General features: G+C 43.3%; 1 protein-coding gene across 1 annotated transcript in view; it reads left to right on the top strand.

Moving 5' to 3' along the window:
* The window catches only part of TGFB2 (transforming growth factor beta 2), a 66666-nt gene that overhangs the window by 33621 nt on the left and 16847 nt on the right, over window positions 1-16198 (top strand). The window contains exon 2 of the mRNA XM_068399788.1: window positions 9391-9554. Coding sequence (XP_068255889.1) covers window positions 9391-9554 — 164 coding nt within the window. The remainder of the gene's footprint in view (window positions 1-9390; window positions 9555-16198) is intronic.

Below are 16198 nucleotides of genomic sequence, written 5' to 3'. Positions count from 1 at the left end.
CAGGTCTCTTCTTATACATTCCACAAGTGTTTCCTTTTTGTTCAGAACAGCCTGCACAGGCAACAGATTTCCTCCAAAATAAATTGTGTAGCTTGTCTGGAAGGACTATGCACTGAGGTATGTGTTTCTTAAGTATTTTTCTCCCAGTCCTGAAACTCATTCAGATTTTCTATTTTTCCTTGCAAATGAGAAGCACGGGGGAAAAGGGAAGGCACAGAGAGAGGATTAGACTAGCATCTCTCAAGAGATATACCGCAGTGCTTACAGCTGTCCCTGAAAAGGGTTATTCTATAAGCATCATTTTTTAATTGCACACAGTGTCTCTCTCCATAAACTGCTTAGTTCTGGCTGCCTCTTCTCTGACAGCACGTTACTTTGGTGGGGTGTTTGTTCTTTAAAGTTCCAGTTGAGGAAAATACAGGAGCTATCACATTGACACCCAGCATGGACCAGTGGACCAGTATTGTGTGGACCAGTATTGTATGGACCAGTTAGATGAAGGCTGGAGATGACATGGTATCAAAAGAAAGGGAGGGAGAGTAAAGGTGCACAGAGGATTTTTTCTGACTTCTCTGCTTTTTTGGTACGTTTTTCCTGGGTAGCCCAGTGGCTTGGCCTGTAATCCTGCAGATATGTTTTTGATTTTTTTTTAAATCATTATCATTTTCTACATATGTGACTACACTCCAGCTCACAGAGACTGGCAGAGAATTTTTGCTTTAGGTTTTTGGGCAAAGTGAGCCAAGGAGGAGGCAAGATTTAAGGTCATGTCTCAGCACCCAAGGCTGGGGCTAGCTGGCAAAGAGCGATCCAGCTCCATTTCAGTGCCAAAACGCAAAATTGATTTTCAAAAGATCACAAAAACAGTTAGGCCCTTTGAAAGTCAAGCCAGAAACGTCCAGTTGGAAGGCTAATCCCTTTCTGCTGCACATTAGCATTTGTAGCATGGTCTGGGAAGGGAAGCTGGGTCTTTTCTGTGGGAGCCTGCGCCTACATTAACTCACTGTCCCCTTGCAGCAGGAGTGTGTGAGGCAGCAACACCTCTCTGTCATGCACAGGAGAATGATCACATAGACTTTGTCTGAAGCTTCTAGTCATCATCTCAGTTAAAGCAGAGTGCTCCTGCATTTTTTAATTTTGTATTAAATTTGACTCTCCTTTGCCTTTTGGGTGATGAAATAGCTGCAAACCTTTTTCAAGAAGGGTTCATTTGAGGGATCTGTCATTGCCCAGGCTGTTGGTGTTGCACCTCATAGGAGGTGAACGAAGATATGTGATGTTGGCCAAGCAGTTTTTCTTCATATGATGCCTGTAGGAGAGGGAGGAGAGAAGAAGCCATAGCTGATTGTTCAAAACAGATATTTTGTCTTCCTTCTTTCTAGCTGGTGTGGGTAGTATGGATTTTTTCAGGCTGAACGGTGTTTTGGACTGAGCCTACAAAGACTAGTAGCTTCATGAGAATAATTGTGAAAGGGTGGCAGACAGAGAAAGTCCAATGGAAAAAAAGATTTAAATGAGGGCTTTCTGTCTGGTAAGTTTTGCTTAAGTCAGACAGTTCAGTGATATAGGAAAATTACAGCCTTTCTTACAAAGGTATCGAGACCAAATTAAGGAACATCCAAAGCCAGTTTCAGCTGCAGCATGTAAATGCAGTTGAGGTTGAACTTGCAACATGATTTGGCCTAGCCCAGGGAGAGCAATTACAAAAACAAACAAAAAAAAAAGGTTTTAAATGGGTTGTATTGTTACAACCTTAAAACAGCAATGATAGCTTTTCTTGGCAGGGTTTCATGCCCACTGTAGGACTCTCATTCAGCTCCAATGAGCTAGTAGAGATGAGGTCAGAGAAATTAGGGAGTATGGAACAAGATGTCCTTCTCTTAGCATCTTTAAAATGACCCACAAAGCCAGGACTTAACTTGTTTTGCACCAAGAATCCCACGCAGCAGCTTTGCTATGACAACACCAATGATCTGAGTTTTATTTTACTACTTGTCATTGTGAGAACTTAACCTAAACCTTAACTTAACTCTGTGATTCTCCAGTGGCTGATTACACTGTTTCAGTGTCCTTACTATGCCAGTTGCACTTTGACCCAAAGATGACTGCAGGATGTTTTTCACCATTACAGAAATCAAGAGTACAAAATACAATTATTAAGAGTGTTGAAGTTCATTCAAACTCCAGAGCAATAGGAGTACCTTGAAGGAATTAATTGTTTGGGTAACTGGAAACCGGACTACCAGATCATTGTGCTTTTGAGGTGATGATAGCTTTGGCTAGTCGTCTTTTGCTTCAGGCTTGGTGAAGCAGTGAGAAAGTTGCAGCAGAACCAGAAGGCCCTCGTCAGATTTTAAGTAAGGAATGCATAATTTCTTAAGCAAATCTTCAGAAAATTCCATCTTTGCCTCGTTGTACCTAACTCTTCAATCTAGAGAGCATCCTAGGGTTGTTTTCTTTCCAACAGTTGTCATAGATCTTAATGTGTTTTAAAAGAGGAATAGCAAGCAGTTCAACAGTGGGATATATGTCACAAAATCTGGTAATTTTTCTGTTCTAAACCCATGCCCACCTAGACCTTCACTGGTGTATATTTTGTGGACATGTGGAACTTGACAGAGAACAGTGTAGGCAGAAAAAATAAACCATGTATTTGTGCTGTCTGAGTACTGCCAAGTGTCTTTGCTCTGAGCAGTCTAGAGTCTGCTAGTGACATTTATTGAGTCTTTGTAGCCAGCTTATGGCATAATAATTACATGTATGGATTCCCTGCTGCATATCAGGAGCTCAGTGTGTCGTCGTTACAAAGGAAAAGTTAGATAATATAGCAAGAAGTTACTGAAATAAGAAAACACCTTCAGGATTGGCTTCTGTTAGCGTAACTGGTGAAAGAAAGTCATGTTTAAAGAGCTATATCAGGAGTCCCTGTAGGAGTGAGGTTTTGTTTCTTTGTTTTTTCTCCAAGTGGAATCACCTCCGGACTCTAAAATCCATTGTCTTAGTGAAGCTGTATTGAGGCTTTCCCATGTGACTGCAGGGACAGGTGCAGGGGTCAGTATTGGTGATAAAAGAGAGAAGTGGTTTCAGTCTTCAGTTGTTCTGATGTTCAAAAGGGTCATCCAGTAATCAGGACCCCAACCTGTTCTCTTTCTGTCTGTCTTTCTGATGAAGAAAGCTCTGCCTTTCTTTATGTCTGTCTGTCTGTCTCTCTTGCTAAGTGTTGGTGTATCCGTGTGCAGTAAATACCAAGACTGAAGGTATCAGGGAACGTGGAACTGTGAACCTTCTGCTCCTCTTTGACACGGATAAATTACATATCTAGGGATCATTCAGTGGAAGATGCCAAGCTGCCAGTTCTGGTGTGGGTTCTTCACCAAAAACACAAGTACAACAACAGAACACGTACGTCGTATCTTGCATTGCGCTGTAGGTGCGTGCATATCTTGTTCTGCAAGAGCTGCTCCAGAGCCATTGGGCCTCAGCTGAAAGCCTTATCATCTGCTGCATTAACAGCAGTTTTTTTCTGACTTTCAGGGTAGTGTCCCTCCTCAGTAGCAAATGGTTGATGACAGGTAAAGGTAATAGCTCACTGACAGCTTTGTAGGTAAAAACTGGAATATTGGAGTAAGTCTCTTACACTGCTGTTATACTGTCTGACTATGCAGCCTTGCTGCAAGAGGCTGGAAACGATGTCTGAGTGGTGAGCTGCGCAAGTGTTTCTGTCCAAGAGCACTGATTAGCTAATGGATGTGCTCATAACTTAATGTCACAGCAGGGTAGAGTTTCAGAACTAATGGAAAGCTGATGTACAACTGATTTAGCTGGGAGGGCCAATCCCAGTTCCCAAATATAACCTGTAGGCCTCCGTATTTTGGTTCACTGTATTTATATATCGCCTTTCATTGCAGAGAGGCAGTTTCCAGCAGGATTCTGCAGTCACGTCAGGGTCAGGAGGGGTGAGCAGAGTAATTATCCATGGGCTTTGGGAGCCCAGATACATTAAACAAGTTTCTAATTTCTTGGAGAGACTTTCCCTAGAAAACTGGGGAGGATTTGTGACCCGAGTGTGCCTGACAGGAAGGACGGGATCCTGCTGGAAAGGTCTGCTGTTACAGCTGACGAGCTGCCCATCCTTCCAGCAGTCTTGTGCATGCTGCTTCACTTACCACGTCTGGATGTCCTTAAAGGCAGCCTGACCCGGCTCGTGGCAGGGACCCGGATGTGGAGCAGGGAGTAAAATTCACACAGGGGAAGAAACAATGTCATGTTATGCTGCTTGTTAGCAAAAAAATGTAGGATTTGCTATCAGTGAGCTGAAATCTAAACAGCCTAAATGGTCCTAATAGTTAGAGGGGTTAGGGAAGCTTGCCAGAGCATGGAAAGCATAACAACTGCATTTAATAACAATCAAGCTACTCTTATAAATATTTGCATGTGCTGCTTCAAAGCCTACTACATGGTCATTCATGTACTACAGTTAGAAAGATGAGGAGGGGAAAAAAAAAAGAGGGCGAGAAGAAAAGGGCACTCCATGTTTTGTAGCTGCCGCAATAAAGAATGGGCAAAGCACCAGAAAGAAAAGAAAAAGGAAAAGAAACCCTCCAAAGTTTAATAAACACAAAAGGGAATAAAAATAAATCTTTGGAGCATTTATTACAAGCTCTTGATGGAAGGATTAGATTGAAGCGCTCAGCCTTTCCAGTGTGGGTGTATGTGTGAAGTCGGCCTGTCTGGCCTCTTCCAACGAGAAAAGAAAAGTTGTTTACATTTCCTAACTTGGGCTGTGCGTATAATTGATTTTTTTGTTTCAATAGCAGAAATGAAAATTCAGAGGGGAAAAAAAGCCTCATTTGGATACAACTGAATTTAGGTCTTTTTCCTCGCCAGAACAAAAGCCCAACTCTCAGAAGAGCTGTGTCAAACAGAGTGTTTTGTTTCTCCTGAAATGTCAGTACACACAGTACTTGTGAGGAAAGCTGTGGAAATGCAGGGCTTAGTTCATCAAACACAACTGTGGAAGGCAAAAGTGTCATCCTTTTATGCAGGAGATTCCTGACTTGGGGGATATCTCCAGCATGAAACAAATTCTTTCCATTCCCACTTTCGGTTTAAGGGAGCTTGACTCCATCTCGCTCTCCTCCCAGGAAAGCGATGCCTGGGGGTCTACGTGCTGTTTTGGATGATCAGTCAGAGGATGTGGTCAGTCTCTCCTGTTGACGATGCTCCAACCTGGAGCAATACTGCAGACTGTTGAGTATTTTGGGATCAGTCTCCTGCACCCCTCCCATCGGTGCTTTTCTGCTCTGTCAGAGCAGGGCTGCTTTCTGTCCTAGTTGCTGGCACAGGAGCTTAGAGGATGCTGGACACTGAACAAAGTCAGTAAGAAGCACAGAAACCACAGTGTCCCTATGCACTTAAACACTAGCATACCAGAATACATTTTAACCTGGCAGTTTGGACTGTCCTGTGTAAAGCGGCTGATGAAGTTTCAGCTCGTTCAAGAGAAAAACACCAAAAAGAATAAAAAAGCTAAACTTGTGATGCTCAGTGTTCAGCAGGCTAAAGGGAGGAGGAGGGATGCTGCCTTCACCTTCTCCAACTGTGTTTTATAACTCTTGTCTCAACTGTACTGTGATGATTGTGATTATGATTATTACAGCTGGAAGTCTTCAGTTTTTTGAGGGCTGAATTAATGAATAATTTAAAGATGATAAAAATGGAATCTTTCATTGTATTTACTATTCCCTCTCCAAAACAAAAGAAATCTGTGTTTTCCTAGCTACAGGAAACATATTGATTTAATTCCACTCATTAATGATAATGGTTCAAAGAATACTTAAGGAGTCCAGTCTTCAGCAGGGTCACTGTGTTTGCAGACTAACTTGGTCAGAGTCATCCTGGCGTCTACTGGAGTCATTGGGCCAAAACCAGAGGGGAGTCCAGAGGTATCCCACTGAGACTGAATGGATACAACTGTCAGGTTAAGGTGGAGTCACAAAGAGGTATAAATTGCAGCATCTGAGATCACTTAAAGGCTAATCCAAAACCTTGTAGGCTCCATAGGGTTCTTCCCATTCCCTTAAAGAGAGTTGCAAGTCTCAATTCTCAGTCTTAATGTTGATTAATTTTCATGTAAACCGCAATTCTGAAGTCAGCAATTCTTTTTCAGAGGAAGGGTTCCGGCTAGTAAAAAAAAATATTTTTTTCAGCTGTCCATGAGTAATGCCATTTCCTGAATTGAATTCCCGTGGATACTGTCGTGAATGATAGAATAAAGAAATCAAATTTCTTACATGGGTTTTTGCAAGATATAAAGCTATGTTGTAAGAGAGATGAAAATTCTGTAAGACAATAATTCATTCTTATTAATTCATTGTGGGTGGAAGGTAAATATTCATTCACTGTGTATGCAAATGCACATATACAAACACTACAAAATATGCACACCGGAAGAGTATTCCTTCTCTGTGGTCTTCATATATGAAAGAGAGAAAAAATGTAAATGCAGAGATGGTTTAGGAAAATCTATTTAGATACATAGTCACAGATTTTTAATATGCAGTATCTAAAATACAGAAACTGAAAAGTAAGACTGCAGTTATAGCGCAAGAAAGTTCTAGAAATAAGTCAGAAGCTAAATATAAATCAAACAAACAGTCAAATAGGACTTTTCAATCTGAAATAAAGTCAAGAGGGACAGGGTTTGTCTGTGCCAGGGCAAATGGCTGGCTGCTGGTTTGGATTGTCCATGGGGAATGAAATGGTAGGTTGATGCCTCAAATAAGTGACAGGGAAGGACAACTTACAACTCATCCTGGAAGCATCAATCTTATGTATACATATTATTATGCCAAATTATATTCCCAGTAGGATTAGGTTTGGCTGAAGAACAAGTAGTAGTCTCGGAGTTTCCTATAGCAGAAAAATAAGTTGAAGATGTTATTTCCCTTTTAAATCAGGATATATTCTCTGAACCAAGTAGCTGTTATAAGAATTTGCAAAATGTATCAAAATTAAGGTCATCATTGCATAAAGTTAAGCTTTTCTCAGAAGACCTTCATTTGGTATTTTGAGAGAGGCCAGCACTAGTGTGTTGCTCATGGGAGAGAGGAGGAGTTCTGGTGTGGGGGTAATTTACATCCCTTTTTCTTTGAGTTCTCACTACAAGCTTGTAGCAGGTTTTTCTGTCAATAAGCCTGGCAGGAAAGACTGCCGATCATGATGCATTGGGTTTATTTTAGAACACTGCAGATGTGAAAATTTGGGAATCTTTTTTTTTGCTTCTTTAATTAAATGGGATCATAAATAAGCCTGGGGCTTCGTGTTCTTATTTATACATATTGACTCATTGATCATACTGAGGGTCTCCTTTGGGAAGTACTCTTTCAGAGGATTTTTTAAGCATTTTGAGAACTTGTCATCTCTCACTTGTAATGCACCTACAGTTGAGGTCACGAGTCTTCTTTTATCGTCAAAGATTTTCTCATAGCTAGAATTATTTTTAGGAGTTTTCACCTCTGATCATTTAAAAAAGAGATTTTGGCTCAATTATGTAGCGGAAGCGTGTTTGAGAATATCGTGAAGACAGAATAAATTTGCTTTATTCCTCTTGTGACTGACTTGTACTTGGTATTTATTCTGTAGCCAGTTTGAGCTTAGAATTATTCAAAGAGCTACAGCAAATGGGTTATTAAATGTGTAACTGCAAGTGGTGTTGCCTTGTGTAGCCGGGAGCTGCTGCGTTGCTCAGGAGTTCTGGTAATAGCAGCCAGTCTAGAAACACTAAATATTTGGAAGAAGGCCTGTAAGTTACTAATATGTCTTATTGGCATGAATAAGTATTATTAAGGATTTATTCCAACTCCCTTTAATCATTAGTAGTTAGAAATAAAGGCGTTAGTAGTTAGAAATAAAGGTGAATGTGCTGGACTTGGCTTCTCCCACCTCTTTACACAGAAATGATAACTTGTGTATATTATATCTGTTAAGAATTAGGTATCTTCCAGAAGAAGGTCCTGGATGCGATTGATAGACGCCTGGATTAATGTCCTGGATAGCCGAGGGGGGCAGTGGGGGCAGGAGGCCTGGCTGGGGTTTCAGACACGGCCTGGGTCTTTCACGGGAGCGGGACTGCTCCCCTCCCTAACATGCAGCTCAACTGTCAGCTCCTGCCACTGCACAGCAAATCCCGAGCTACCTGACTACTGGGAAATTGTTCTGTTTTGTAATTATTATCTGGAGCCTTCCTGCTGGTGTGGCCCCAGGGAGGCCCATGAGGTTTGCTTCCTCAGCTTAAAATCCTTCCTTCCCTGGCCCCCCAGTACAATTTTCCTCTTTATACAATTCAGTTTTCACACTGTAAGAGAAAAGGAAGCCTTTCCCTCAGCTTGGAGATTTTTATCACCTTGGAGTCATTTTGACTCCCCTCTGTGTTTGACTCTGGGGTTGAGGAGAGCCTCGCTGGGCAGCATGGCGAGGAGGGCGTCGTGCACAGGGAGGGGATCAGGGCCGCCCTGCGCCCGCTCCTCTTCGTACCACTGGCCAGGGCGAGGTGGAAAGGCCTCGGATGATCGCTGAACCCTTTAGGGTAACCTGCGTTGTGCAGAAGTGCTTTGCTGCTTAGCCTCAGTCAGAGTTTACAGCTGGGAAGGAGGAAGAGGCTGTTTTGAAACCTGAACTGGTATTTTTAACACCGTTACTGAAGATTTGAGTCTGTTTTTCTAGCTATTTTTTCTGCTTTCTCCCCAGTATATAGTGAGGAGTGGTTATGTTTACAGCTTTTCCTGCTTCAAAGTGATCAAAATGCACCTAATTATGTTTGTAATGTCTGCTATCTGCTTGCCTTTTTCCTCGCTTTCTTCTTCCTCTTCTCTTCCTGCCCTTGTTACTCTAATCAGAATGAATATTTTATTCCAATAAAATCCTTTAATAACTAAACAGAAAACAAAATCTGAGGCTGGCTACTTCATACTCCCGTGTTCTGGGGGGAAATGGGCTTCAGAGAACATACAGGTCAGATGAGTTGCCATTGCTTGTCGTCTTGGCGGATCCCTGTGAACTCTGTGCAAGTCTGAAGGCATTTGCAGGATACCAACTGTTGTGATTTTTTCCCCAAATTATAAGCATCGACTGTTTTCCACCAATATGTTGAAAGAGGGGCGTTTAAATGCATGACCTGAAACAGAGTTGGAAATGGTTGTTAATCTCTTTTAATATGGTATTCCTATAACCAAACACATGTGGGGGTTTTTTTATTAAATTGTTAATAATATTTAATTGGCCATTGGAAACTGAACCACGCTACAGATATTTCCCTTACTGAGGTTGTCTTGTATTACACTGTTTGAAATTAAAAAAAAATAATAATAAAATCACATTGCCTTCTTGCAGATGCCATCCCACCGAGCTACTACAGCCTTTACTTCCGAATCGTCAGATTTGACGTCTCGGCGATGGAGAAGAATGCCTCCAACTTGGTGAAGGCCGAGTTCAGGGTCTTCCGCCTGCAGAACTCGAAAGCACGGGTCTCAGAGCAGCGGATAGAGCTGTACCAGGTATGGTGGCACCTCGCACGCGTCAGCTCCCCATCTCTCCACAGCAAACGCACCTTTTACCCATCTAGCAGATGGAACAAACCACAGGGAAAAGCAGTTGAGTCCTGTCTCTCCAAAGTAGCCTGTTATTTCCCATGCCTTTCCTAGAAAGGACTTTATTTAATATCATATGAAGCTGAAATGTGCAAACTTTTTCTAGTAATTATGCCTCAGGACTCCAAAGTTTCAGCATATAACAATAAGTGACAGAACAAGACATCAAACAAGTTATCCCCAGGATCTGTCTCCCAACTCCTGGCCTATACTGTAGTTTACGTAGAAGAAGTCAGATTCCTCTCTCTGGCCTGTGTTCAGGAGAAGCCTGTTAACTGTTTCTCATAGAAATGGTGTTGCTAATAATTGAGTTTCAAAGCTTAGCAGTTCCAGACTTGGCTTCTGTATAGTGGCCTAGGGACTGAGGTGAAGGAGTAGATAGTTCAGGGATTTAGGACTGAGGAAGAAAATGACCCCATGACTCTCTCACTCCTGAGTGTTGATAAGATTGATGTCATTTAATCTTTGAAGCCATTAAAATCACTTACATAGAGTCCGTGCATTTGTGCAAATATTGTCTAGAGCATATTTCATCTAAAGCATAGTTCACTTTGTTGAGAAGTACAGCAACAAAAAGGGGCTCAACTCCCAGCAGTTTTAAACTGAGTAAAACTTATGGTTCCAGCAATCTGGGACTTGTTCTGCTGAAAACCCTGCCAGACAGGGTACCATGTTGTAAAACAAAGTGTATTGAGCCCCTCTTTGGCTATGTTCTTGCTGCCCTTATTAGCTGTGCCTCAACACTGCCCTGGGTTTGCAGCACTGTAGAGTCCAGTTCAGATCCAGTGGGTGCAAATTTGAGTTAGTCTTCTCCCTCACTTTCAGCATTCACCTTTTCCTGCCTGGTCTGGTCATGTGCAAGACAAACTTTGAGCAGAGAGGGGGGAATTTGGGTCCACAGGCTTGCTGAAGTGGCAGTAGAAGCCAACCTTAGAGGCTGACAGCGGGAAAAGGCACACTGGACTGTTTAGACATTGTTTAAACATAGGAGGAGCGTGATTCCCTATTAAATGTGGTTCATGTCCACAGGTGGTCACTGGGTGCTTGGCTTCATGACTGTGACCTGGCTGCCTTCCTTCCCAAGGACAGGCTGGCAGAAAAGTTGAGTAAATGAGGTTTCATTTGTTGAAAGAGAAAGCTAGCAGAAATCTTTAATGAGAGTCGCTGGTGACGCTGCCACACCAGCCTGGTGAAACGATTGTATGTTCAGGCTTGACCTCACGGTTCAGACATCCTAAAAGGAGTTGATGGCATCTCTGGGCTTTCTGTTGTTCTACTTTTGAGAGCTGTTAGTCAGCCACCTGAAAGGAGTACAGCTGCAATTGCCTCAGCTCAGCTCATTGCCTTTCCGTGTTTGAGGAACGTGGGACACAAGGGGTTCAGTGGAGGTATGGAAGAAAGGGCCTTTGCTTGGCTGGGATTTTGCCTTGTGATGAGAAACAGCTGGAGCTTATTTGAGAGAGCCTGACTCCAGCAAGCCCGTGCCCATGGAAATGGCTGACACCTGCATCCAGGGCAGGTATTTGGGTCCTTTAGATAAATATATAGCTGGTGAGTAAGGCAATTTCTTTTTCAGGCTGGGTGGGGCATACTGAGTGAAGCGTTAGGGGAGTAATGAGTGCACGTTACTGTAGGATTAGGTCTTTTCTCCACCAAGTAACAGACAAGCCAAAGGCAGCAAGCTCCAACTGTGTGTTTGTGCCAGGCATATTTTAGGCATGTTATTTTGCTCCTTTGCCTGTAGAGAGGCAGGCTGTCTCTGGAGCATTTCCGTTTCAGAGCACCTATTAAAATGATAAAAGCTGCCTGTTAGTTCTTCTCTCTGCTTTACTTCTTACAAGTGCCTGTAGCTTTATTCTGCTGGTTGTTTTTACCCCCCTTCTGTCATATTTACTTGTTGCAGTCTTGTATGCAGCTCTCCCCAAAACCTTGTGTGCAAGTTTTATCTTAACTCTGTGATGGTCAATCTGAACTGTATGGGTTCCTTAACTGCAGGAGCATCAGAGTCCCTAAATATTGCTGCATCTAATCTCCATCACAATGCATGAGGTTAGCATGCAGTGTTTAACAGGAAAAGCAAAAGCAGGCAGAAGTTGAAAAGGAGGATGTATTGTAGGACAGCGCTATAGAAAACATCCTAAAACTTAGAATATGAATTTCAGAAAGGAAAATCTAAGGAGCTGAAGGTGCGGAAGGATGGGTAGGAGGCATTGGTGCCAGAGTGATGCTAGAGAGGAGCATCAGGGCTGTGTAATGATAGACTGATAGGTGTGTCTAGCAGTGGAGGAAGGAATAAATGTGGAGAATGGTAAAATGTGGAGGTGGTAAAATGGGAGAATGAGGAAGATGCTCATTTCAGTGAGAGTGGGAGACGGAAATACATTCTGTAAGGGCTGAAGACTTTCTCAGGTATCTTTACTTCCAGCATGGAAAGCCATGCATGGAGAGAGAGCCTCACAGAGGAGATTGCTGGTGGAGCTGGCATGTGCAGCTGCTGCTCCTCCTCTGTGCATAAGCACTGCTTCCTGTCTTGTGAGATACGTGCTGGGCTTGCCAGGGCTGTTGTGCCCAGAAGGAATAATGTGGTTTTTCATCTTGCATAAGCAACATTTAATTATTAGGGGTTTTTTTTTTTCCTCTCCCACCAAGTTTCGGGTTGCCTAGTGTTTTGCTTTGTTGAGATCTTCTTGATGAGTTTTTTTTAAATTCCTCTCATACCTGTAGTTTCAGGGAATGGTTGTTCCCGTGTCCCCTCATCTTTCTCAGTCAAGCAGCAAGAGAGTGGCAGAAGTCTTCTGGAGAGAGTCAGAGCTCTCTTGTTGTGGTTCACTGGGAAAGTGGCTGTCCCTGAACACATGCAAGTCTCCTAACTGCTCTCCCAGAGCTCTCTGATTTAGTTCAGTGGCAGTTTAGTAGTCATATATATACCCCTGGTGCAGAAGAGACAGTATTACTCTGAAGGAGTATTTTAGGAACAGCTAGAGACAGATGTGCAGGGTAAATGGAAAAAATAAGCTACCAGAGTATATATATTTTGTTTCTCCTCCTGATCCTTTCTTTGTGTGGTCCTCTGACCTTACAGATCTACCCCTTAAAATGAAAAAAGAAATGCAAGACTGCACCTTTTCGTCTGAGCTTTCCTCAGGCTATACTTGGCTCACTTTTCCAAACCACATCAGAAAAGGACTTTGTGTTTTCCTGCAGCCCTTGTTTGCACTGACTCCGGGAAGGCAGTCTGGGGCTGCTTGGCATGGCGAGCCGGTGCCGTGGCCCCCCATTCCTGGCCCCCAGTGCAGCAGCAGAAGGACCCTGTTCCCATCTCAGAGGCAGGGCTGGAGTGGAGAGCACCCCATCATATTTATGCTGGGAGTGAGTGGTTGTGGTGGTTCTGTTTGCCACGTCTGCTGCCCTCCCGGGTTTCTCTGGGCAGTAGGTCCTGGTGATTAATTCTCGTGGAGGTGCCCTGGATGCGTCCACGAAGTCAGTGGGCAAGTGGTAATCCCCGAGAGCAGAAATCGTTTCTTTAATGTCTGTTTTCACCCAGAATACTTTTCTTGGTATTTAAGCATTAGTCAGCCACATCTGTGTGTTCTGCGCAGATGGGAAGTGCAGTGCACATATTAAGTAGTCTTAGGATGAAAAATAATAAAACTCAGAGAAGTAGGAATTAAGTTTCTTTTATAAGGCTGGTATAAAAGCTTCTGTCTCTTCTTGGCTCTGGTTAAGTGAAGCCACAGAGAATTAAATTCTTTAAAGGCACTATCTTTGCTATTATTTCTTCTCTCTGAAAGTGAGGGTAAGTCTGCTGGTGATGCTGCTGATCATCAGCACGTTGGAGAGTGGGAAGCCAGAGGGAAGGAAGGAAGGAAGGAAGGAAGGAAGGAAGGAAGGAAGGAAGGAAGGAAGGAAGGAAGGAAGGAAGGAAGGAAAGAAGGAAGGAAGGAAGGAAGGGGCGTGACCTCAGATGCAGCGAGTGCTCTCCCGCACTTCTCCTCCCACCCTTCCACTGCACCACATTAGCTCAATGCGCTTCTCAATGTGCACCAAGACTTCAGAAAATATTAAGAGGATAAAGTACTTTTGGGGGAGGGAGGAGGAATAATATTAAATAAACAAGTTTTAGCATCCTCCAGTGGCCCTTGCTATGTTTTTAAAGATTTATGCCAAATGCAGGCTTTATTGGAATTTGATCAGATAAAGCTCAGTTGTTATGGGAATGTCTTTGTTCATCAGTTTTCTTGCCTGCTTTGAAGACTTCATCACATCTTTCTTTTATTAAGGTGCTTCTGTATTTATGAATAAAGTCCCTGCACCCTGCAGAAAAAAAGCTTGTCTTTTATGAATAAGCATTCCAAAAAATAAATAGGCACCACCGCAAAGCTGGATGAGTGGAAACCCTCACAGGGCAAAAAGCCATCGTTCAGAGAGCATTGTGGTATTGTTTTTAAGGTATTTTTATTATGTACAGACGGTCAAACAATAACAAGTAATAATTACTTCCTATGGAAGCAGTGCCATGTTTTGTTAACACATCATAAAGCATCACGAAAAATGCAGCCGAAGCACTGGTTTTTATCGTTGTCATTATCCGAGACTGCCATGGGTATGGACACCTGAGAGGCTGTGGATGGCGGGGGACGTACCACGGGACATATCAGAGCACAGGGTTGGAGCAAATGAACAGTGCCAGGTTAAAGCCCAGTGTGGGGGACATCAGATTGCAATGAAGAATGTGAAGCAGGCAGGAGAGACCTTTGGTCCTAGCACGTCAAGGAGGGCCCGGTCCATGCCAAGGGCTCCTGTGGAGCTTGCTCAGGGTCTAGGAAGAACGGTCTGCCCTCCAGACAGTGGTAACCCCCTTTTCTTTAAGGGCCTCTCTCTCTGCTTGGAGGTATGAGGAGGAAGATGCTGTGGAACATATTACCCCATTATGACTCAGATTTAAATTTAAACCACAGTCGGTTGTTCAAATACTTTCAATTCAGACAGTGTTTTGTCTTGTTTTTCAGTTAGGGAACACGTTTAGAGCGAACTACTATAGATTTGGGCCAAATCTCCACGGTGCAAATCTGAGGCAATTTACACTGACTGCAGCAGAGCTACTCCAGACTGATCTCCATATAATCAGGAGCAGAGGGACCTTGCTCTCTTTTCTTGCCAAAAAGGGCCGTCTGTAATGCCACGGAAGAAAATACCAGGAAGCAGGATTTATGGCTGTGAGCTGGCGCAGGATGTCTGTATTACAGATATCACCTGGGGCATTTTATTTTAATTGACTGCCATCGCTGTGACCCACATCTAAAGTAGTATATTTGGATCTCACAATTTATGTATTGCTGTCCTGAAACCAGACTCTTGCGATACGAAAGGTTACAAGGTTATGTTAAATAGCAAACGTACAGTGCTCTTTGAAGTGCCAAACTCGGTATGAGTGTGGACCTAATAACTTTCTACTCTACCAACCTCCTCCTCCTTCCCTGGCCCCCTCAGCAACAGCTCAGGACCAGAGGAAGTTAATTTGCAGTAAATTTCAGTCAAATTGTTGCTTTCTCCTTGTTCCAGAATCCTTTTTTTTTGGTTCAAAATACTGTATCCCCTATTAAAAAAGTCAGTATGCTGGAGCCCATGCATAGAGTAGCTTTGGCAAATAACCCATGAGCGTGGATGAGGGGAAGTATTCATTGCTGCATCATATTCACTGCGATTTCAGAGCTTATCTCAGATGCAGCCACCTCTTGGCAGGAACAGAGCAGTTATTGAAGACGACTTGAAGTATATAATATCCCCATTAGCTACTGGCACGAGCCCGTGTGTGCTCCCAGCTTGACGCTGCCGTGCGTAGAACTGTGGGGCACTGAGCTGATTGATAGATTTATTACTGTTTGCAGTGCATGTACATGATGAGGAGTGTAGGAATGCAGGACATGGGTCAGAAACCAGCTGCTAGGTTTGGGTTCCTATACTTTGGGCTGCAGTCTGGTGGGGTAGCCAAGCCCATGTTACACTGAGACAGGGAAAAGTTTTAACCAAGCACCGCAACATAGTAGTTACTGGGCTGAGGAACATCAGGCTGGCTTGCTGGCCTTGTGCTAGGGAGCCCATTGGAGAGGGGAAGGTAATATTGCTGGTTTGGGGAGGTGTAAGAAGCAATGTGAAGCTTTGTTGTAAAGAAGCCTGTATGAAGAAGAATAGATGATGGAAGAAAATGGAGGAGGATGGGAGTGGTTTGGGTGGAAGCCTGTAGGTGGTGGAAAGAGAAAACCACAAGGAGAATCATGACTTATGGAGAACAATGCAGGCAAGAGGAAGGGAAGAAAAAGGAGTGACTTGCAGAAGAAGACAGTATCTTAGAAGAAGCAGTAATTCCAAATACTCAGATAGCAAAGAAATTTGCATGCCAAAATGTTGTGGTAAAATGCATGTGAACATGAGATATAGCTGTCAGGGACAGGACCAACGGAGAAGAAGGGCTTGGGAGACCTGTGTTTAAAGGGAAGATGAACACAGGAGTACCCTGCAGGATCTAGGGGATTTGGCTAGATGACAGGAGA

Source organism: Nyctibius grandis, chromosome 1 (assembly GCF_013368605.1).
Source record: "Nyctibius grandis isolate bNycGra1 chromosome 1, bNycGra1.pri, whole genome shotgun sequence".
Taxonomy (NCBI): Eukaryota; Metazoa; Chordata; class Aves; order Nyctibiiformes; family Nyctibiidae; genus Nyctibius; species Nyctibius grandis.
Note: the sequence above shows the minus strand (reverse complement) of the source record. Positions and strands in the feature narration are given on the sequence as shown.